We start from the raw sequence: 23761 nt of genomic DNA, 5'->3' as shown, positions 1-23761 counted from the left end.
ATCCACCAAATTAAAAGGCTAAAGAAAAAAATCACATGATCATATCAATTGATAGAGAAAAAACATTTGACACAATTCAACACACATTCATTATCAAAACTCTCAGAAAACTAGAAATAGAGAGGAACCCCTCAACTTGATGAGGTACATCTACAAAATACCCACATCTAACACTATACTTTATAGTGAAAGAATGAAACTTTTCTCCCTAAAACAGAAAAAAAGGCAAAAATATCCACTCTTACAACTCTATTTAGCATAGCATGGGAAGTTCTAGTCAGTACAGTAAGCAAAGGAAGGAAATAAAGGACATATAAATGAGAAAGGAATACATTTTTCCTAGCTTCAGATGACATGATTTTCTACATAGAAAATTCCAAGGAATCTACCAAAACAAAACCAAACAAAAACTTCCTAGAACTAACAAGTGAGTTTAGTTAAGATTACAGGATACAAGATAAACACAGTGTATTTTTATATGTTATCAATAAACATTTGGGCATTGAAATTTAAAATGTAATACTACTTATATTTGCTCAAAATACAAATTAAATGGGGCACCTGGGTGGCTCAGTGGGTTAAAGCCTCTGCCTTCGGCTCAGGTCATGATCTCAGGGTCCTGGGATCAAGCCCCACATTGGGCTCTCTGCTCAGCAGGGAGACTGCTTCCTCCTCTCTCTCTGCCTGCCTCTCTGCCTACTTGTGATCTCTGTCAGTCAAATAAATAAATAAGATAAATATTTAAAAAAAAAAGCAAATGCTTAAGTGTAAGTCTAACAAAATATGTACAGGTTATATGCAGAAAACCACAGAATGCTGATGAAAGAAGTCAAAATCTAAGTAAATGGAAAGACACTGAATTCATGGATTGGAAGAATTAGTGTAGTAAAGATGTCAATTCTTCACAGATTGATATATAGGTTTCACTCAATTCCTATCAAAGTCCCAACAACATTTTCTGTAATATTGACAAGTTTACTCTAAAATCTTTTTGGAAACAGAGGAATTAGAATAGTTAAGATGATTTTTTCTATTCTATTCTTTTCTTTTTTCCATTCTCTATGTGGTACTTGGCCTTGAGACCTTGGGATCAAGAGTCACATGCTCTACCAACTGAACCTGCCAGGCACCCCAATGCAAGTTTTGTTTTTGTTTGTTTGTTTGTTTTAAGTAGGATCCACATCCAGCATGGAGCCCAATGCAGGGCTTGAACTCACGACCCTGAGATCAAGGCCTGAGCTCAAGATCAAGGCCTGAGATCAAGAGTTAGGCACTTAACTGATGGAGCAACCCAGGAACCCCACCCCAACACAATTTTTAAAAAGAAAAATAAAGTGGGAGGACTCAAAATACCTAATTTATTTTATAGCTTCAATGATCAAGACTGTGTGGTATTGGAGGATGTCTAGACATACAGGCTGATAGAACAGAGTAGAACACTCAGGAATCGGCCCACACAAACAGACTCAACTGATTTTTTACAAAGGTGCAAAAGCAATAATGGAGAAAGTGTAGCCTTTTCAATGGATGGTGCTATAGCAAATTGGACATTCATAGAGAAGAAAAAAAACTCTACCAAACCCACAATTTTTATATAACAAATAATTTCATATGGATTCACAGATTAAAAATTAAATGGAAAACTATAAAACCTTTACATAAAAAAATAGGAGCAAATCTTTTTGAGTTTTAGTACCAAAGAGTTCTTAGACTTGATGTCAGAAGTTTGATCCATGGAAAGAAAAGTTGGCTAATTGACTTTTATCAAAATTGAAAACTTTATTCTGCAGAAGATTGTTAAGAGGTTGAAAAGACAAGCTGAAAACAGAAAATATGTGGAAACCACATATCTGACAAAGGACTAGTATCCAATATATATTAAGAAATCTCAAAACTCAACTGCAAAAAAAATTCAATTAGAAAACAGGCAAAAGAAATGAACAGATATTTCACCAAAAAGGATATATAGATGGCAAATAAGCGCATGAAAAAGTGTTCGCATCATTAGCCATTAAGGATGTACAAACCTCAATGAGACATGACTACACACCTGTCTGAATAGCTAAAATGAAAGATTGTGGCAACACCAAATATTGGTTAGGCTGCAGAGAAACTGGATCATTCATATACGACTGATGGGAATGTAAAATGGTATAGCTACTCTGGACAAGCTTGGAGTTTCTTTAAAAACTAAACATAGATTCATCATATGACCCAGTAATTGAGCTGCTAGGCATTTATCCCAGGGAAATTAAAACTTATGTTCACACAATAACTATACATTAATTTTCATAGCAGCTTTATTTGTAATAGATAAAAACCTGAAGCAACCCAGATGTTCTTCACTGAGTGAATGTTCATGAACTCTGTACATCCATACCACCACAATAAAAAGGAGTGAATTATTAATACACACAACTTAGAGGGATCTCCAGAAAATTATGGTGAGTGAAAAAAAAGCCATTCCCAAAAGTTTATGTACTGTATGCTTCCATTTATATAAAGTTCTTGAAATGATAAGATTCTAGAAATAGAGAACACATTAGTATTTGCCAGGGGTTATGGAGGGAGTCAGGGCTAGAATGAACTAGGTGTGGCCAAAGTGTAACATCATGAATATTCACGGTGATGGAAATGCTGTCTTCACTGTATCACTGTCAAAATACTAGGTGTGATACTGTAGGATCGTTTTGCAAAATGTAATTATTGGGGGAAACCAGGGGAAAATGCACAGGATCTCTAAGTACTATTTTTTTATAGTTATGTTCGAATTTACAGTTATCTCAAAATAAAACCTCTACCTTAGAAAAATTGCCTTAAACCTCAGTGAATTCACTGTCCTTCAACACACCTGGCTAGTTTCAGTCCTTCATTTGGCTCCATCTCCTTACTCCAGCCATCTCCTTCTCAACAGATACCACCACCAACAGCCAACATATATTGGGCATTTGTTCTGTGACACCTTTGTGTACTATATGCAGTAAGAACTTTATATGTATTAACTCATTTAGTCTTCATAACAGACAACTTTGAATTTTATTATTCATAGGAAGTAGCAGCCTCAGAACCAGTCTCTCTAGTTCATCCTCAATCATCCATTCCTTTTCTTCTTCTTCTTTTTTTTTTTTTAAGATTTGATTTATTTATTTTACAGAGAGAGAGAGCACAAGTAGGCGGAGAGGCAGAGAGAGAGAGGAGGAAGCAGGCTCCCCACTGAGCAGAGAGCCCGATGCGGGGCTCGATCACAGGACCCCAGGATCATGACCGAGCTTAAGGCAGAGGCTTCAACCCTCTGAGCCACCCAGGCGCCCCTTTTTCCTCTTTTAATAGTGAAAAATACCCATTCTCCAGATTAAGGGCAATCCTTTCATTTAGGCACAGGATCCTGTCTTCTCAGGATCCTAACTCCTTCCAAGATCCTTCTTGTATTTTATTTATTTATTTTTAAGATTTTTATTTTAGGGAGCAAGCGCGTGCGCACTGGCGCCCAGGGGCAAGAGAGGAGAGAGGGAGAGAGACACTACAGCCCAAGGGGGCTGAGTTCTGAGCCCTCTTGGGGCTGCATCTCACCGTCCTGAAACCATGAGCTGGGCAGAAACCAACAGTGCCACGCCTAAGGGACTGAACCACCAGGCGCCTCTCTCCTTCTTATTATATTCTAAACGCCCGCCTTCCTGTTAGAGTTATCTTGTTTGAATATAGGTGTGTTCCTATCTCCTGCTGCCATTAAAAAACAAAAAAAAAACTTCCCCCAACCTCACTTAGCAGCAACCATTCTCTTCACAACCACGTTCTTAAGAATTGCTCACATTTACTCTAATTCCTAAATTCCATTTATTTCATAGCCCACCCCCACCTGGTTTCTGCTTCTACTCTATGAAAGCAGAGCTCTTTGCAGCATTTGACACACCATATTCCTTCATCTAAACTCTAGGCTTCTCTGACATCACCACCCTGTGAGTGTTGAGGTAAGTGACACAGGTGACCTAAAAAGAGGAAAACGAATGTTAAACAAAGTAGGACATGCGAATGACCAAGGAGGGAAGGGTGAGTAGCGACTGTTACTTTTTGAGAGGGGCCTTGTGAGACGGGAGACAGAAAGGGCCACATCAAGCATTAACACCAAGTGACCGTGACTTTTACCCTGGCTTTCACCCTCTTTCTTCCTCTATCCTTTGAGCGCCTGCGGGTAGTCAAGAAAGCGAGAGGGTTTGGGCCCGTGCCAGGCGGTGGGGGCCGGTTCCGTAGCTTCGAGAAGGGAGGGCTCTACCGGTCCTGCGGACCCGGCCGGGATAGCGGAGGATGAGGCTCCGCTGTCGCCGGCGGAACTTGTGCGCGGAGCCGCGGTTGCAGCTCCGCCGGAGGCTGCAGGGCAGCGGACACGGGCGCGCATGCGTGGCAGCGCTTCCGGCCCTCGTCCCAGCGCGAGGTTTGCTGAAGTGCGGGGACGCCGCTGGAGGAATCGTCGGTCGACTCCGGGGTGGGCCGCGGCCACTGCGGGTCTTTGAGAAGCCCGAGACCAGCGCAGTATACCCTGAAGGCGGGTCGGAGGCTGGCCCGAGACTCCGCCCGCCGCTGGAGCTGGAAGGAAAGCAGGAAGAGCTGGGCTAGGTGTGCCCTTCGCTCCCTGCCTCCCCAGGCCGGCCCCAGCCAGTGGTGCTGGAAAAGGGGAGGGGTGGGGTGGGATGGGGGTAGGTAGGGGTGGGGTCGGGGAGCAATGGGGGGAGATGCAGGTTAAATGGGTTTCTCTGCAGATTCAGTGTTGTTAAATCCTGCGAATTCACACTTTCTTAAAAAAAAAAATGAAGAAATTAAGGCTTAAGGAACTAGAAAGTCGCCTGCAACAAGTGGATGGATTCGAAAAGCCCAAGCTACTTCTAGAACAGTATCCAACCAGGCCGCATATTGCAGGTAGGGCGGCTAGTGACCATGTCTTTGCTTCCTGGGTTAGTCCTATCTGCTTACTCCATAATGAAAATAGAACAGTTATTTGAATACAAAGAACGTCTAGAGGAATTCTGCCCTGAGATTACATATCACGTTAGAGAGGACTACCTTGACATGCAACTAAACCCAGCAACAACCCCCCTCCCCCCGCCAAAAACCATTTTATTGTTTCACTGCTTGGTTTTCTGCATACCTCTTAATACAGTAAGACATCTCTTTAATGTGTTTGTTTCTCTACACTATAAACTCCTTGAGGGTAAAGAACTTGTCAGTCATGTTCACACAATTCTGTGTCTAGAAGAGTTCCTGCTACTAGTTCGGAGCTCAGTACACGTTTGCAAAGTAAGGATCAATTTTCTATTGCAACGAATTGCAAATGCAAGGATTCCTGTGTTATACTTGCCCTAGAATGAGTACTAGAGTTGGTAGCCAAAGGACTGTGTTTAACAAATCCAGAATAGGTGCTATAAAATGAGGATGTGTTTCGGTTTTTAATGATCCAAGAGATTGATACTGGGAGTACAGCAGACAACAAAGGAAAAACCATATTTAATAAACATATTGTCAAATTCATTGAGGAGTCTTGGGAAAATTAATTTGGGAATCCCTCCCAGCTTCAACATTAGTTATGTTTTTAAGCAGCCAATGAAAGTATACACCTGCACTTACCACCAACATATTGTCATAATTCCAACCAAAAACTGGCACAAAACTGTCTGGGTTAAGACCTGTTTTCTCAATTTAGATGATTTCTTTAGTGTATTCTGACTGTAGGGTTTCTTAGTGAAGTCTGATGTTTTAAAAAATCCTTTGTTCATACCCAGGGTATAATATGCATGTGGACGTGCTAATTCTTTGAGATATCAGCTTCAAAGTCACTAACACTTGCAGCAGTAATTGGGATAGCAGTCAGACTGAGATATCCCTCTAAATGTGTGAATTTTTTTTTTTTAAGATTTTATTTTTAAGTAATCTCTACACCCAATGTGGGGCCTGAACTCATAACTTGAGATGGAGAGTTGTATGCTTCACCAGCTGAGCCAGCAAGCACCCCAATTGTGTTTTTGATAAAACCTCTAGTGCTAAGGCATCATGTTGGCCAGTAGTTCTTGCTGGTTCAAATATCCACAGGGAGAGATCAGTAGTTTTATTCATGCTTAACCTTTAGTTATTCCAGACCTTTGTGTATTTGGAAGAACCCTTTCTGATCTCAGCAGCTACTGCTCTACTCCTCATTCGCATTAGTTTATGAATATATGTGTCTAACCAACTTTTTTTTTTTTTTAAAGATTTTATTTATTTATTTGAGAGAGAGGCAGTGAGAGAGAGCATGAGCGAGGAGAAGGTCAGAGGGAGAAGCAGACTCCCCATGGAGCTGGGAGCCCGATGCGGGACTCGATCCCGGGACTCCGGGACCATGACCTGAGCCGAAGGCAGTCTCCAACCAACTGAGCCACCCAGGCGTCCCTGAATATATGTGTCTAAAGGCTGTATTGTGGATATAGGACTTTTCCCATTCTAGCTTGCACTTAGGGTACCTGTGTTCTGGTGACAAACTTGTTAAAAAGTTCTGGACCGTTTTAATGTTAATGCTTCTTCAGTATTAGTGACTTTCAGACTTAACAGATTTCAAAACAGTTTTGGGAGACTGATAGAGGGTTGCCAAGTTTATATTTTGACAAGGAAAGATATTTTTAAAACCTGTTTACTCTCACCATCCTTGCGAAAATATTTCAACATCAAAGAAAGAACTGATGTATGTGTGTGGGGGGAGCAGGGGGCAATGTTTTGAACAGGCTGAGGAAAAAACATTCTAGCCTTATTTTTCTCATTTTATTTCAGAATTTTGTCATTCTTCGCATTGTCACCAGAGTAGTTTTTGGAAACCACTGGTGTGTGTTATTGTTCTTGTGGTGCCTCTTACTACATAACAAGATACTATGCCTCATTTAAAAAAAAATAATAAATCAGAACACCATTTCGGGGAGGAATAATGCAAGACAAGAAATTGCATTAGTCATTTACATGAATTGGATTTTGGTCATCAACTTACTCTTATTCCCTAATATGTTTTTTGATCTTTTAGCATGTATGCTCTATACAATCCATAATACATATGATGACATTGAAAATAAAGTGGTTGCAGATCTAGGATGTGGTTGTGGCGTTCTTAGCATCGGAGCTGCAATGTTAGGAGCGGGGTAGGTGATCCTATATGTAATGTTTGGGATTAGGGTGGTCTGAATAAGAAACATAAATAGGATTAACTGAATTGGATTTATGGGACTCTACACTATGAGATGAGGGCAGCAAGAATACGATGCTGAGTACATTTTGAGTGAGCAGAACGGTAAAACAAAAAACAAAATATGGTTTGATTAAGTTACTGTTTTGTTTTGGGAGCTATAAATAGTCATTCTTTATATGTGCTTTGTATTTATAGGTTGTGTGTTGGATTTGACATAGATGAAGATGCGTTGGAAATATTTAATAGGAATGTGGAGGAGTTTGAGTTAACAAATGTTGACATGGTTCAATGTGATGTGTGCTCATTATCTAACAGAATGTCGAAGTCATTTGATACAGTAATTATGAATCCTCCTTTTGGGACCAAAAATAATAAAGGTTAGTAAAAAGACTCAAGTGTACTGATACGTGTATAGAAAAGCAAGTTTTAAAGTCATTTTCTTATTGTTTGGGTTAAATGATATTGTCACTGTTCATTAAATAAACCATCTCTTACCTGTGTAATTACAGTAATTTCAGTTTGTTTAATGTATGTCTAGGAAATTGAATTTTTCAGTCTTTGTTTTTCTACTCTTAACAAGGACAGTTGAATAAATAGCTTTTTAAAATTAATTTACTATTTATACTTTGCTTTCAAGAATGATTTACCTAACCCTTATAATTCTGTAAAAGATTTTGTACTTTTAGAACCTCATTTTAATGCCTTAACACACCAAGAGTTTCAACATATGATCATAAGTAACAGTGACTGACTGTGGCTATTTATCCTGTGTATGCTGTAGGCAAGGAGAATAGAAAGCCTGTGAGAAGAAAAGACGTGAAGTTTACTTTTTTAAGATTTTATTTATTTATTTGAGAGGGGGAGGGGCAGAGGAAGAGACAGACTCCCTGCTGAGCAGGGAGCTGGCCTCCCGCTCAAGCCCTAAGACCAGGGATGATGAACTGAGCCAAAGGCAGACGCTTAACTGACTAAGCCACCCAGGCACCAAGAAGCCATGAATAAAGAGTTCTCCCTCCAGCCCCTGCCTGATTCTGATTGTTGCTGTACCTGTTTTCTCTTCTCCCTTGAATTGTTAATTTGGAACATTAAAATTTTTACTTTAGTCTTATTTAAAGAAGATAGTATAATTCTGGTTTTATTCTATCAACCTTAAAAGAGATATATTTTACTTTTTAAAAAAATTTATTTGAGATAGATCATGAGCTGGGGGAGGGAGGGCAGAGGGAGAGGGAGAAGCAGGTTCCCAGCTGAGCAGGGAGCCCAATTCAATGACCTGAGCCCAAGGCAGATGCTTAACTGATTGAGCCACCCAGGCACTCCTATATTTTACTTTTTTGTATCTTGTCTTTTTGCAGAAGAATCTGAAGTGTCTATTTTGGAATTTGGGAAAAAAGCTTTTAAATACCTGGTATTCTTTTAATCTTTTATTTTGGTAACAGGTATATAAAGTAAATGAGTTTTTTCTACTCGTAACAGGGACAGATATGGCATTTCTGAAGACTGCTTTGGAAATGGCAAGAACAGCAGTATACTCTTTACACAAATCCTCCACTAGAGACGTAAGTTCAAATCATCATGTTGCTACTTCAAAATTCATGACAGTGTTTTAAGGGTTTGCTGTGAATACTAATTACCAGGGTATCTCTTTCTCCTGAACTTTTTAAACATCATGGCACTTAGAAACAATTTTCCCTTTAACTAGCTAGCATTTGTGATTTGTTTTCTTCCAGTCTATATAACTTCTTTTGCCAAAGATTTGCTCAGGCAGGAACCGTTACCAGGAGAGACTATAGTTCAGTAGAGAAGTGTGGTATAGCTAAGATTACAGTATGTCCTAGTTTGCCTAACTCCTGTTAGTCCCATTGTCCCTTTGTGGCTTTGTGTGCATTAAGGGAAGCAGTAAGACCTAATTTTAAGAACTGAAGCTAAACTGATCGGAGTTCAGAACCTCCCTTTTCCATTATTCTTGCCGGCAATATAACATATGGGGGTATAGAAGATTTATTCCAGAAAATTGGGTATATTTTTTGTCAACACAACAGTGATTAAGGACACAAGACTATGGAGCCAGACTGCTTAGGTTGAAATCCAGACTACCACTTCCCTGTGTTATCTTGGTCAAGATATTTGAATTCAGCTTCATCACCTATACTGTACTCATCTATACTCTTATAATTGGTAATGGTTTGGTTTCTTATTTTCAAAATGCTACCAATCCAGCTGAAACGTTAAGAGTCTAAATTCTAATGATTTTTTAAAAGCTTAAAAATTTAATATGAATATTAGCAAAAAAGTAATTCTCAATTATTTTAAAAATCAGTTCACATTAACATGTTGTTATCTTCAGCATATTCAAAAGAAAGCTACAGAATGGAAAATCAAGATAGATATTATTGCAGGTAAGACAGTTTTTAAGTTTCTCACAAAATACATCTAAACCCTAATTACTTAAGGTCAGTAATTCATTAGCCCTACCAGAGTTTTAGGTGCCAAGAAAAGGTGCTGTAGAACATGTTTTCGGGGGCACCTGGGTGACTCGGTTAGTTAAGCAGCTGCCTTTGGCTCAGGTCATGATCCCAGGGTCTTAGAATCCAGCCTCATGTGGGGCTCCCTGCTCAGGGGGAATCTGCTCCCTCTCCCCCCAGCTTGTGTGCTCGCTCTCTCTCAAATTAATAAAATCTTAAAAAACAAAACACATTTTCAGTTTGACAAAATGTGAGCGGTTGGTAATGGGTTGGAAATGAAGTAAAGAGAGGGTATCAGTGTTTGCCTAAGACTGTCCCAATTTATGCATTTTGCTGAAAATTCCTAATAGTGCCCAATTATTTGGTCACTCCAGACGTAGACAGAACAGTTATTTAGCATCATAGTGATAAAAGAGCTTGGGCTTGGAGTGGGTCAGACCTGTTTGAAATCCACTCATGGAAAATACCAACAGATCATGCCTGATTACCTTTCCATTTCAATTTTCTAATTGTCCCTGGAGTCAGAGAACATGAAGCTTTTTTCTTTTAGTGGGGGATAGGGTATAATCATCCACACTGTAAGTAAATGTTTGATACATTTTTATTAGCAAATTGGGTAATATTCACAAATGCCAGAATGGGATAAACATATAACTAGAAACTACTGAAAATCCAAATAATTCTGAAGGCTGAAATAAGTACAATAAGGGGAAAAATATTCTTTACTTGATAATAAACTGACTAGGATTACCACTGTGGTAGTAACCATATAACTAGTCCTATTCATAATTAGTAATGTAATGTGGAAAAGTCTGTCAGTCCTCCTATTTACCCAGTATTGTCATTCCTAACCTAGTTTAAGGTATTATAATATGCAACTTGGAACACCTTAGAACAACTCCAAATATACCAAGCCAGTACCTTGCTATTCCAAATGTGGTCCTCAGACCAACGTTATTCACATCCCTTGGGAGTTGAGACTTGCCTTTTAGCTCCAGCCAGACTTACTGAATTATAATACACATTTTAAGATTTATTGAAGGTTATTTGATTACACATGAAAATTTGAAAGCTGTAAACTACGGAGAATTTGTGTTGCAAAATATGAAGGTCAGGCAGTCTACTGCCATCCCTCTAAAACTGATGAGTAAATTTGGAGAACCTACATTAATTCTTAGCATAAGAAAATTGTATTTTCACTTGAGAGCTTAATAGAAAAATAATTAGCTACTTACTACCAATATTAAAATCTGGACAAGAAATTTTAAAAATAAGCATGATTGTTATGATTGCTAGCTATAGATTATTAGGAAATTAGAAAGATACCATCATCTTCTGTCCAGTTTTTATCCTTTCAAGTCCTTCCCCATAACCTCAAATTTTGGCATAAATGACCAAAATAGCAGAAGTGCCAACCTTAGTTAGCCATGGCTAATCTTGGGAATGTATCAGGTCTCAGTCTTTGGATAGGTTAAAGTGACAGGTCTGAAGTGTTCTGTTTACCAGGGTTAAGTACTTCCTTAATTTTGTTTTAATTTACATATGTCTGTATGTATGTCAGGGACAGCAAGTGAAATTTTATTCTTAGATGGCTTTTGTTTTATAGAGCTGCGATATGACCTGCCAGCATCATACAAATTTCATAAAAAGAAATCAGTAAGTTTCTTGATTCTGGCTTATCTACATTCAGTACTGAAGAACTTTTCAATAAGTAATTATTTCCAATGTTCTCAAGTTGCCTGAATAAATAAAAGAAGCTAGCATAGGAGACAGAATAATTATCGATGGGATAACAGCCAATATTCTGGTTTAAGGTATTCTTTCTCAAATGCTTTAGGCACAAAAATAAAAAACTAATTTTTTGCTCTTTTTTATATAGTACATATTTTATTAGTTTGTACTAATACATTTTCATATTACAAAGGCAATTTAGTGGAAGTCTTTTGATATTTGAATCATTTGAAATAACACAAACAGAACTATACATTAAAAAAATCTTCATTTGGATAACAAAAAGACAAGTTAAAAACAAAAAATTTTCCTTTCTTACAGGTTGATATTGAAGTGGATCTAATTCGGTTTTCTTTTTAAAAGCCTCTAAAGACAAAAGCAGCTTAAAACCTAATTAAGATGAATAAAAAAATTTTTTACTAAACTACTGGTCTCCAGCACCATTTTCTGTTTTCTGTTGTTTTGGTGTAGGTTCTTCTTTGTCTGTTTCTTCTCTTGCTCTTTTTACTGGTCCTATACAATAACAGAATTTTTGTCAAGTTCACTATATAAGCATTACTCTTTTAATTTTGAGCATAAGAACAAAAATAATTCTGTTTAAAAAACAACTTAAAAAAAAAAAAAGCAACAACTTCCTGGGGCGCCTGGGAGGCTCAGTTGCCTTAAACTGTCTGCCTTAGGCTCAGGTCATTAGCCAAGGCTCCCTGCTCAGTGGGGAATCTGCTGCTCCCTCTGCCTCTGCCCATCCCCCCACTCATGCTCCCTCTCTTTTTCTAATAAAATATATATTTTTTTAAAAAGCAACAATTTCCCAACACCAATGAGAAGGATTTTCTTAGTACAGATCTTCTGCTCTCTAAACTTAACTTTCCAAATATCTTTGTTTCCCACTTGTAAAACAGGATAACTTGTGTAAATCATAGTCCAAGAATATCACTTACACAAAAGGTGAAAAACCATACTGCTGTTCTTTCCCATATAATTTCTCATGAAAGTATCAAAGGACTTAGAAAAACTTACCAGATGCACCATTTTGATCATGTTCATCATCACTATCAAATTTAGTTTTCTTGCCCTGAAACTGTACTTTTCCTTTAGCAGACCCAGTCTGGGCAGCTTTATTTCCCTTTCCTTTTCCTTTAAATCTGCGACCTATAGAAACATAATTGAGAAATCCATAAGAAATGTTTTAAATCTCTTGTCACTGCCTCTGAACAAGCAATTGAGTTAAAATAACCAATGGTCAAAGACAAATCAGAAATAATGACCTTTTGATTTCCATTTGTTTAGAGACTCTTGTTGATCTTCTATGATTTTTTTCAGTGCTTCCTTTTCCACATCTCCTTCTAGTACTTCCCACGTCACGTCTTTGTTCCTTAATTGTAGGTTACCATTATTTGCATCTTTGGCTTTATCCAGTGCTTCCTTAGCTTTTTCTTTAAAAAGAATTATCCCCTATACCAAAGACAGAAAATAAAAGCCACACCCTTCAGGTTTTTTTTTAGTTCCATAGTTAATTCCTTCACTCAAAAACTTTTCCTACCCTGAAAATCTTCTCTGCAATTATCAATTTCAATGAATTATAACTGAACTTCAGGAAGCTACCACAAAACTTGCAGTCACAAATACCAACAGTTATTCATAGCATAACTCAGAAAATACCAGACATTTACATCCAGTGATGGCAATAACAAAATGGAAAGTAAATGACCAAGTAGAAACTATTTCATAAACACATTAATAAAAAAAAATTGCTTTGTTTCTACTAATGTTGTCTTCTAAAGTTAAGTTTCTTTGGAGTTTTAAACATTGCTAAAAAGCATATGAATGTCTCCAAACCTCTTTTGCTCCCCTCACAAAGTCTATCCATTTTATTTCACCGTGACTTGAGAAAAGGATGTGCAAATCTTCTCTACAGGTCTGATCATCTAAGTCTCCTGAAAATTTCAGCAAGCAGCCAATCTTTTCTTCTAGAGATTTCTATAAAAACATACAAAGCAAGAAAAAAAAGTTTCTTAAAAACAACCACAAAAACCAGAAATGGCTTACACCACTCTATACCTAATACATGCAAAAAGCTAGAATCTAAAATGCTATTTTATGAGACTGACGCGCTGCCTACTGCGCTAAGAAGGCACTGGCATAAAATGCTATTTTAAAGTAGTTTAAAACAGTTAGTGCATTTTCCCTTGTCATCCCTTGTTCTACAATGGCTTCTGATTTTAACCTTCTTAATTTCTTCAACAAGTAGTATTTACTTAAGCTATATGTATTAGTTATTAAGTACATCTCGTTACTAAGTTATTTCTCTGGATAGGTAATGAGTTTGGGCAATACTATTGGGCTATGACTTTAGTGCAATGACAACTACAGACCTGCTCACATATTTGCTTCAAAAAGTCCTGCTTTTTATTCTCATAAATTTGAAACATAGCTTTAGATACCAATAATATATACTTACCATTTCAGCATTTTCTGCTAACTTTTGTTTTTCTTCTTGCTCTCTACAAAAGAAATGTTAATTAGAATGTTTCCGTTTACTGTATGAGAAAATTAAATCCTGTTAACATTGATCATGAGCATGCACTGCTCAATAACCAAAGCCAGTCGTTAGGTTTTCTGATTCTCATGGGTAGAGTGCAACACAATGTGCCCCCAGATTATCAAGGCAGCTTAAGATCTTAATGTTTCACTACCAAAAGAAAAGCCTGCTACTCATTTCAGAGCGCGCGTCATCAAGCTCCACTTCTGAGAACCACTAACTCTATCCCTGTTAAAACTTGAAGGAATTAAAATGATTGGCTCAACGTACTTACTGTTTAGCTCGTAATTTAGCTTCCACTTTATTTTGCTTTCTTTCTTCATTTTTTTTTGCAAAATAATCTTCCCTAAAGAACACAAAATACAGGAGCTGAGTTCATGAGAACAAAATAAGACTGCAAATTACTCCGAATGATTTAAGCACAGGAAGGAATATTACACTTTCTACCTAAAAATTCAAAAGATGCCAAGGAAGTTATTTAGTAACAGCTTTACTAAAAAACATTTCTCATTTCATAAAATATACACCTCTTAAAAGCATATGCGTGCACCTCAATGGTTTTTAATATATTCAGAATGGAACAACCATCACTACTAATTTTGGAACAAAAAGAGACTTGATGTCTATACCAATCTCATTGATTTTTACCATTCATGTATAGGGAAAAAAAGTAAACCAGGATTTATATAAATAACTTCTCATAGAATTTTCTAGTGTTACTTTCACAAAAGGAAAAAATTCTACAATCTCTAAAACCCAAGAATAAAAGCAATTAGGAAAATCACATTAAAAAATACTTTCGAGGGGCGCCTGGGTGGCTCAGTGGGTTAAGCCGCTGCCTTCGGCTCAGGTCATGATCTCAGAGTCCTGGGATCGAGCCCCGCATCGGGCTCTCTGCTCAGCAGGGAGCCTGCTTCCTCCTCTCTCTCTGCCTGCCTCTCTGCCTGCTTGTGACCTCTCTGTCAAATAAATAAATAAAATCTTAAAAAAAATACTTTTGAGGGTTAACGTTAATTACATGATTCATCACAGTACATCTGTAAGTCCATCAGGTTTAGTAAATGACACTTAGAAGATTACATAATGTGAAAGTAGGGGACAATGGCCTAACTTTATCATAAAAATGCTCTGGTTTGTTCTAACTTTTGACACACACATATTAAAGAATGTGGTCCAAATCTGTATTAAATAATCCTTTCTACTAAACGAATACAAGTATATATAAACTATGAGAAATAAGAACAGACTGTACATTGGACAGGGATTGATTCTCTAACGACACAGAAGTCCAAATTTTACTATGTAGCTTGGTTATATGTATTAGATACAAAACAAAACAAAAAAAACAACAAAAACCAAAACTTAACCTTTATTAACTGTTAACAGTGAAAAGGTATTAAAAAAAACACTTCCTTGGGGCACCTGGGTGGCCCAGTTGTTAAGAGTCCGCCTTCAGCTCAAGTCATGACCCCAGGGTCCTGGGATCGAACCCTGCATTAAGGCTCCCTGCTCAGCGGAATGCCTGCTTCCCCCTCTCCCACTCCCCGTATTTGTATTCCCTCTTAGTGTGTCTCTGTCAAATAAATAAATAAAATCTTTAAAAACAAAACAAAACCAAAAAACCCACTTCCTTAAGGTCTCAAAGAACTAGGAGTTTCCACTGGGCAAATTTCAAATGTTTATCAAATAATGCCCAAGGATACTAAAAGTACTGTCCTTACAGGGGTTGCTATTCCATATTGTGTATCCCAGTGTGTCAATTCCATATAACTTAGTGGCCAAAAGAAATATCGGCATAAAGACTTACTTGAAAAGTATTAGCAGGTCTGTGTCTTTATACTTCTGGCCAGGGGTATCAACAAACTTCTTAGCAGATTCAATACTATCAAACACAGCAAAAATTGATCCCTATTAAAAGGGGGGAAAAACTCTTTTAAAAAATGTCCCACATATTTTTCAACTAGAAAAAGTTGTAACATCATACAGAAAATTCTAACATCCTACGACCATACCTTAAATGCTTTGTGTAATGTTCTTCTCATCTGAATATTTAGTACTTGACCTTTATCTTCTAACCATTCTTTTATATCATCAAGGGTTGCATCAGTTGGGAACCCTTTCTGTGAAGAATAGAAAGAAATGTACAAATGCCTTCTCAGGTAATTTTATCAGAAATTCCAATTCATTTTGTCTTGAAACCAAACCAGGATATATGCATCTATCTCTCTCTCTCTCTCTCTCTTAAATGTTTAGTGCAATTCAAGTGACTTACTTGGAATTTGCTTCAAAGTAATCCACTTTGGTCAGTTAGACATCTACCTTTGGCTCAGGTCATGATCCTTGGGGTCCAGGGAATCTCTCCCTCTGCCCCTCCCCCTGCTTCTCTCTCTCTCATTCTCTCTCATCACTCTCTCTCTCAAATAAATAAATAAAATCTTCAAAATAATCCACTTGGGGCGGAGATAAAACTAGATCAATCATGTGTTAACTGCTGAGGTTGGATAATGTCCTTTACATGCTTTAAATTTTCCTGAATAAAAAAATCTACTTAAAAAATTCATATGCTAAGGTCGTCCTCTCTTTGGGGGCGGCCCGGACCGACTGGTCTGTTTGACGGTCGGTCTGCTTCCTGATGCTTGGCGCAAAATACAGCTTTGCTTGACCTTCAAAAAAAAAAAAAAATTCATATGCTAAAGAAAATTACTATCAAGTTTAGCCATTGACAAATAAAAAGCTGATAGGCACTGGGTGCTTAAAATATGCCCAAGATTTTGTATGTTATATGGATTTTTCATTAATTCTCACAAAAGTTCTAGAAAGTAATCCCCATTTATGAAGATTAGACAGCTTAAGAGCACTACCCAAGAACACACAGTAAGTGGTAAAGCTCTGATTCCTGAGTCCTTATTCTTATCCATTCTACTGTTTCTTTCTAAGTAAGATACTCAACATATAATTAAACATGTTAAAGGCCCACTTACAATATAAACAGATCTGTTTTTTACATTATTCTTATATTCATCAGTCACTTCAGGGAGGGGTTTGCTTGGAGATCTTCTGATTTTAGTTTTATCTTCACTTATTTCCATGAGTTCAGCTTTTGATTTACTCAGTGCTTCCACTATCACATTAAAGTCTGTTGTTAGACGGTTTAACCTGTAAAATATATATAAAAGCACTGTAAAACTTAGTGGTAGCACTTGTTTACAGAAAAATCTCAAGTTTTTTTTTTTTTTTTTTTTTTAAATCTAAAGATGACTTTATAAAGATTTTTACTGGGGCGTCCCTATCGCTCAGTTGGTTAAGCATCTGACTCTTAATCTCAGCTCCAGTCCTGATATAAGGGTTGTGAGTTCAAGCCCTATATTGGCCTCCATACTGGGCATGGAGCCAACTTAAAAAATAATAATAAATAAAATAATAATAAAAAAGGTTTTTACCTATTGAACTTTATCATTATCTCCAAAGGGACCCAGCCTTCATCCAGTTTGATCTGTTCCTTTAAAAATTTGTCTCGTGGCAAATTGAAGTCACCAAAATAATACTGCAAGATAATAACATTTTATTTCAGAGCACTGTACAATACTAACTTACTAACTCCAATCCTGGAGTTTTTAATTGCCATTACATCACCATGTTCTATTCTTTAAAAAATACAACCAACAAACATTATCTCCTAAGTACATGATAGTGAAACATTTATAATTCAAATTAGCAGAAAGGTAAAACTAAAAATTGACTACTGAAACAACATAATTAGCAGATAATGTCAATAGACTATCAAGTCTTAAATAAAACAAAAACATAGTTAAGAATTGAGTATGTGAGAAGCCTCTTGTTTCAAACCATTTTGTAAACAACAGACTATTAAAAAGAACTGGAATACACTGATTAATTACTCTAATTTTAACAAATTAAAAAAACAGATGAACGTTTATCTAATTTAAGCATAAAGACACTCACTCAGTATAAAAGCAAATAAGACGAAAACAAAAAACTATACATGAAAAGACTCAGGTGTGACTATTTGGAATGCCAAAAGTAACATACAAAGTAAAAGACAACAAAGAAGTTTGTTAACAACTTTTTTTTTTTTTTTAAAGATTTTATTTATTTATTTGACAGAGAGAAATCACAAGTAGGCAGAGAGGCAAGCAGAGAGAGAGGAGGAAGCAGGCCAAGCAGAGAGCCCGATACGGGGCTCGATCCCAGGACCCTGGGATCATGACCTGAGCCGAAGGCAGAGGCTTTAACCCACTGAGCCACCCAGGCGCCCCTGTTAACAACTTTTTTTTTAAAGATTTTACTTATTTATTTGAGAGAGAGAGATATCACAAGTAAGCAGAGAAGCGGGGGGAGGGGGGGAGCAGGCTCCCCTCTGAGCAGACAACCCAATGTAGAAGAAATGTGGGTAGCATCCCCAGCCATGTGACTATGAAAAATCCCACCCACATTTTTTTTTAAGATTTTACTGATTTATTTGACAGAGAGATCACAAGTAGGCAGAGAGGCAGGCAGAGAAAGAGGGGGAAGCAGGCTCCCCGCTAAGCAGAGAGCCTGATGCGGGCCTCAATCCCAGGACCCTGAGATCATGACCTAAGCTAAAGGTGGAGGCTTAACCCACTAAGCCACCCAGGTACCCCTTGTTAACAATTCTTATAAATCAAGGGAGAAGGAAAAAAAAAAAAAAAAACCCTGAAAATTCTAATAGAAAAATGGATAAAGGACATTAAAAAATTACTAAAAATAAGAATGTAATATAAATATATAAAAGTTCAACTTCATTATTAGTCAAAGAAATGCAACAAAACAATGAAATACCATTTCCACCTAACAAACTGGCAAAAATTACAAAAACAAGAACACCTAGTATTGGCCTGAACACAGAGAAACGGTCATGCAGGTGGAGATGTAAACTGGCAATCAGTATCAAAGGTTTTTGAAATGTGCATACCCCTTGAGTTGGTACATCTTTTTCTAAGGAATTTTCTCTTAAATCAGTACACATGTTTACTAAATTTTATATATAAAGATATTCATCATGAATTGGACAGCTCATGCAGAAGAATGAAACTGGACTATTTTCTTACACCATACACAAAAATAGACTCAAAATGGATGAAAGACCTAAATGTGAGACAGGAATCCATCAAAATCCTAGAGAACACAAGCAGCAACCTCTGTGAGTTCGGCTGCAGCAAGAGACTTGTTTCCAAAGGCAAGGGAAATTAAGACAAAAATGAGCCATCTGGACTTCATCAAGATAAAAAGCTTCTGCACAGCAAAGGAAACAGCCCACAAAACCAAAAGACAATCAACAGAATGGGAGAAGATATTTGCAAATGTCTTATCAGATACAGGGCTAGTATCTATAAAGAACTTATCAAATTCAACACCCCAAAAACAAACAATCCAATCAAGAAATAGGCAGAAGAAGACATGAACAGACATTTCTCCAAAGAAGACATAAAATGGCCAAAAGACACGAAAAAGTGCTCAAGATCACTTGGCATCAGGGAAATACAAATCGAAGCCACAATGAGTTACCACCTCATACCAGTCAGAATGGCTAAAATTAACAAGTCAGGAAATAACATGTTGGCAAGGATGTGGAGAAAGGGGAACCCTCTTAACACTGTTGGTGGAATTCCAAGCTGGTGCAGCCACTCTGGATAACAGTATGGAGGTTCCTCAAAAAGTTGAAAATAGAGCTACCTTCTGACCCAGCAATTACGCTAGTAGGTATTTACCCTCAAGATAGAAATGTAGTGATCTGAAGGGGGACCTGCACCCCGATGTTCATAGCAGCAATGTCCAAACAGCCAAATTATGGAAAGAGCCCAGATGTCCATCGATGGATGAATGGATAAAGACGATGTGGTATATTATATATAATGGAATACCACTCAGCCATCAAAAAAAAGAAATCTTGCCATTTGCAACATGAATGGAACTAGAAGGTATTATGCTAAGCCAAATAAGTCAATCAGAGAAAGACAATTGTCATGAATGCACTCTTATGCAGAATTTAAGAAACAAAACAGAGATGCATAGAGAAGACAGGGAAAAATAAAACAATATGTAATCAGAGAGGGAGACAAACCAGAAGAGACTGTTAACCATAGGAAACAAACTGAGGGTTGCTGGAGGGATGGGGTAACTGGGTGATGGACATTAAGGAGGGCATTATATGCAACTGATGAATCACTGAACTCTACCTCTGAAACTTATAATATACTATATGCTAATTAATTGAATTTATATTTAAAAAATTAATTAAAAAGTGAAGAGGAAAATGCTAATGTAAAATTGGATGGTGAATTAAACTTCTCTGTGTTAAGCTAATCTTAAGGCCAAAGTAGGGAAACATGCCAATAAAAATAATGATTTGCTGATTTTTAAAACTAAATAAATACAGATAGATACATATTCATCATGGAACTACTGCAGCTAAAAAATTAGAAATATCCTACGTATCAAATAGGGAATTGGGTAAATTACTAATGACATAAAGCTTTACTCTCCCAAAATGCATCCCATGTTCAGGGCGCATCAGTTAAGCAACTGCCATGGCTCAGGTCATGATCCTGGAGTCCCAGGACTGAGTCCTATATTTGGCTCCCTGTTCGGCAGGGAGTCTGCTTTTCCCTCTGACCTCTCCCCTCCCATGCTCTCTTTCTTAAAAATAAAATCTTTTTTTTTTTTGTTTTTTAAAGATTTTATTTATTTATTTGACAGGCAGAGATCACAAGTAGGCAGAGAGGCAGGCAGAGAGAGAGAGAGAGAGAAGCAGGCTCCCCGCTGAGCAGAGAACCCGATGAAGGACTCGATCCCAGGACCCCAAGATCATGACCTGAGCCAAAGACAGCGGATTAACCCACTGAGCCACTCAGGCGCCCTTAAAAATAAAATCTTAAAAAAAAAAAAAAAAAAAAAGCATCCCATGTTTGATGGGGGAAAGGGAAGAAAATAAAAATTATATTGGTGTGAGCACTGACCATGAAGTGTGAAAGTGTATTCATCAAGCTTTTGACTTTGATTACTTCAGGAGGGTAGAATCTGAGGTGGCAGATTATGGAAGGGAAATTATTAACTTTGTCTATATATAGCTTTGTACTGTCCTAAATATTAAACTGAATTAATTAAAAATTTTTCTTCACAATTATAATTAAGTTAGTACAAAAAGTTGTAGCACAGGACTTTTTAAATGGCGGAGAAGTGCAACTTTAAAAAAAAGTTCTGATAGCTGCAAAAACCACTAAATAACATGATCTGAAGTTCTCAGTAAGAACAGAAAACATTAAATGAAAATTTCCCATGCAGCCATTACTGACACTGTAAAGCTTCCATTTAAATACAATACTAAAAATCCTCAAATGACTGTGAAACAGATACTCTATTACAAGTAATAATGGCCAAGAACTCAGCTTAATTGGGCAGAAAAATCTATTAGGACCTTCAAACAGACAAAGTGCTATTTAACAAGGGAAGGTACTTTACAAAAAATTTTACATTATTACACACCAGGAACTCTTCTGAATGCTTTACATTTTATTAACTAATGTAATCTTCACCAACAACCTTCTGAGGACAGTATCACTATTATCCTCAGTTTTTAGACTAGGAAATTAAAACCAAAAGGTAAAAGATAACACTAGTCTATAGTATTACCTTTTGAAATGTTTGTAGGTGTTGGCTTTCATAAATTGGCTCCACTAATACAAAACTGCATAGTATTTTAAGTCCATCTAATTTCAAGAATCAAAGACAAGAATCAAAGACATATTTAATACTTAACACGAAACGTTTAAAGGGTCATTACAGTGAAATTAAATGTTCCTTCTGTATCTGTTTTGAGGCTCTACATATCCTTTCAAAGAGCACATTTTTGCAGTTTAATATCATAAGAACCATACCTCAATTTGATGACAGATTTTGGCCTCGAGAGCAGCCATTTTTTCATTATCACCATTTTCAGCCATTGTGGCTATCTGTAAATTTTCCCAAATTGGCATAAAAAGGTTATTATTATTTTTACATAACACTCAAGATTAGAAGAATGTTTTTAAATTATCGATATTACACTCTTTTCTTAAAAATCAAGAATTTTTAATTTCACAGGTTCAATTTTTCTACTCAATTCTCAAATGTCAACAAAGAAAATGTTGGACTACATAATGGAAAACTGAAAAGCTATAGATAATCTGCAACCTTTTCAGTAAATCACTGGTCCGTCTCTAAAACAAAGCAAGTAGTTATCTTCACTTAGCTGATAAAGAAAGCATTCGGCAAAAAACTCCAACTATTTACCAACCAATCCCAGCTATAAGCATATCACCATCTGTCAGTATATTTCTATGCATCTCAGTCTTATTTGTTTCCTGTGGATTGCATTTCACTGTCTTACCAAAACCTTGTTATCAGCAAAGATTAAGTATCATAACTTCAGGATGAGAAAAAAAATCAAATATAACCATCAGGGTTAGATTAAATGCTGTATGTTAAGGAACATATGAAAATAATTTAAGAGTCCGGGGACACTAAATTCATGTTAAGCTGAGGGTTTGTCTCCTAATTCACCTATATACTGGTTAACCTTACAGCCAGCTTCTTGTTTCACATCCCTGACATTAGCGTTGCAGGAAAAAGTAAGGTGGTGAGACTGGTTTGCTAAGCATCACAACAGAAGTTTTCGGATTTCAAATCACTTGCCTCTAGTGCTCTATGAAATCTTCCAGTGAGCCACATTTACAAAGCATATTCGTAAGAACTCACCAGGGAACCTGCCATTAGTTGACTGTAGTGAACCATCTTTGGTGTACTTCTTGGAAGTATCGCTTTCTAAACTGTAATTGCTATGCAATAACCTGGACGCACACTGGAAGCTCTTGTAATAGGAATTTGTGTGGTGCCAACCCACTACAAAACTTACTCAATCTTACGCACTGTCGACCACAACCGACGTCCCTAAATCGTTACCATGATCTAGGGCCCCTTACAAAGCAAAGGGTGAGAAAAAGAACTCTTTGGTCCGTACAAGACTTCTCTGGCCTACCCAGTTTTGGAACTTCGTCTCATGTGATACTTTTCCAGAGTGTACAACCAGAAGTGAAATATTACCTACACTTTCTCCCTTCGCACAGAATCCCGGACATCAGTGAATAAGGGACACTAAAAACCCTAGAGAGACGCCAGAGGAACACCTGCGGCCCCACCAATCCCCGACCTCCAGTTTGTCCCACAGGATCCAAGGAAGCCTCGGGCAATTAACCACCTCTAACCACCTCAGAAACTTAACCAGTAGCCCCAAACGTCTGCTCCCCGCGAGTCCAGAAGGCAGTGGAGGTAGGAAGTCTTAACGACACAGAAGGGATGCGGACAGCCTCCGTCCAAAGGACCCGCCAGAGCCCAGTTCCAAAGCAACCACTGGCTCGCTTGGGCCCCAGCCTCGTGCGGAGAAAGCCCGCCCCTGCATTCCTCTTGGAGACCAGGTCTGCCCCTCGCCCCGGCCGGTGCCCCTCCGCTCCCAGCCCAGCGCGCCGCCCCGGGCTGCGGCCCACGCGGCGCTCGCCTGGAACACGCGGGCGGCGAGGAGTGGACGCACCGGCGTGAGGCAACAAGGAAATGGAATGCGCCGCTGCCACTCAAAGCAGAACCTTTTGTACTTCTTCCCCTTAGCCACCGGGAGTTGCTCACCTTTAAGGTCCCGGTACCACAAAGCCACGCCGCACAAACACTAACAGCGACAACAACGTCTCCACTTCCCAGCGCCGCCGCCGCCGGGGGCCTACAGTGCGCGAGGAAGATGGGGGCCGTCCCGGCAGCCCT

At 37.9% G+C, this 23761-nt stretch overlaps 2 protein-coding genes across 7 annotated transcripts; one reads left to right on the top strand and one right to left on the bottom strand.

Annotated features, from left to right (window-relative positions):
• Positions 1 to 4421: 4421 nt before the first annotated feature.
• METTL5 (methyltransferase 5, N6-adenosine) lies at positions 4422 to 11815 on the top strand. 6 transcript variants are annotated; one of them, XM_047722098.1, is made up of 8 exons: positions 4424 to 4611; positions 4755 to 4911; positions 7034 to 7148; positions 7391 to 7572; positions 8672 to 8754; positions 9543 to 9594; positions 11267 to 11316; positions 11713 to 11815. In XM_047722098.1, exons 2-8 carry the CDS (start codon positions 4803 to 4805, stop codon positions 11749 to 11751), a joined length of 630 nt encoding a protein of 209 aa, XP_047578054.1. In that variant the 5' UTR covers positions 4424 to 4611; positions 4755 to 4802; the 3' UTR covers positions 11752 to 11815. The 6 variants fall into 6 exon arrangements, with proteins under 6 accessions (XP_047578056.1, XP_047578059.1, XP_047578057.1 ...); XM_047722102.1 differs by having other exon boundaries at positions 4425 to 4611; positions 4809 to 4911; XM_047722099.1 differs by having other exon boundaries at positions 4427 to 4527.
• Positions 10244 to 23761, bottom strand: SSB (small RNA binding exonuclease protection factor La). Its single transcript, XM_047722093.1, has 12 exons — positions 23630 to 23761; positions 21850 to 21924; positions 17374 to 17477; positions 16915 to 17089; positions 15946 to 16053; positions 15741 to 15841; positions 14208 to 14279; positions 13853 to 13895; positions 13231 to 13371; positions 12660 to 12846; positions 12412 to 12543; positions 10244 to 11904 (listed from the first exon to the last, which is right to left on the bottom strand). Exons 2-12 carry the CDS (start codon positions 21913 to 21915, stop codon positions 11816 to 11818), a joined length of 1218 nt encoding a protein of 405 aa, XP_047578049.1. The 5' UTR covers positions 21916 to 21924; positions 23630 to 23761; the 3' UTR covers positions 10244 to 11815.

This window comes from Lutra lutra, chromosome 3, assembly GCF_902655055.1.
Source record: "Lutra lutra chromosome 3, mLutLut1.2, whole genome shotgun sequence".
Classification (NCBI taxonomy): domain Eukaryota; kingdom Metazoa; phylum Chordata; class Mammalia; order Carnivora; family Mustelidae; genus Lutra; species Lutra lutra.
The sequence above is the reverse complement of the archived record's forward strand: the minus strand, read 5'-3'. Positions and strand labels throughout refer to the sequence as shown.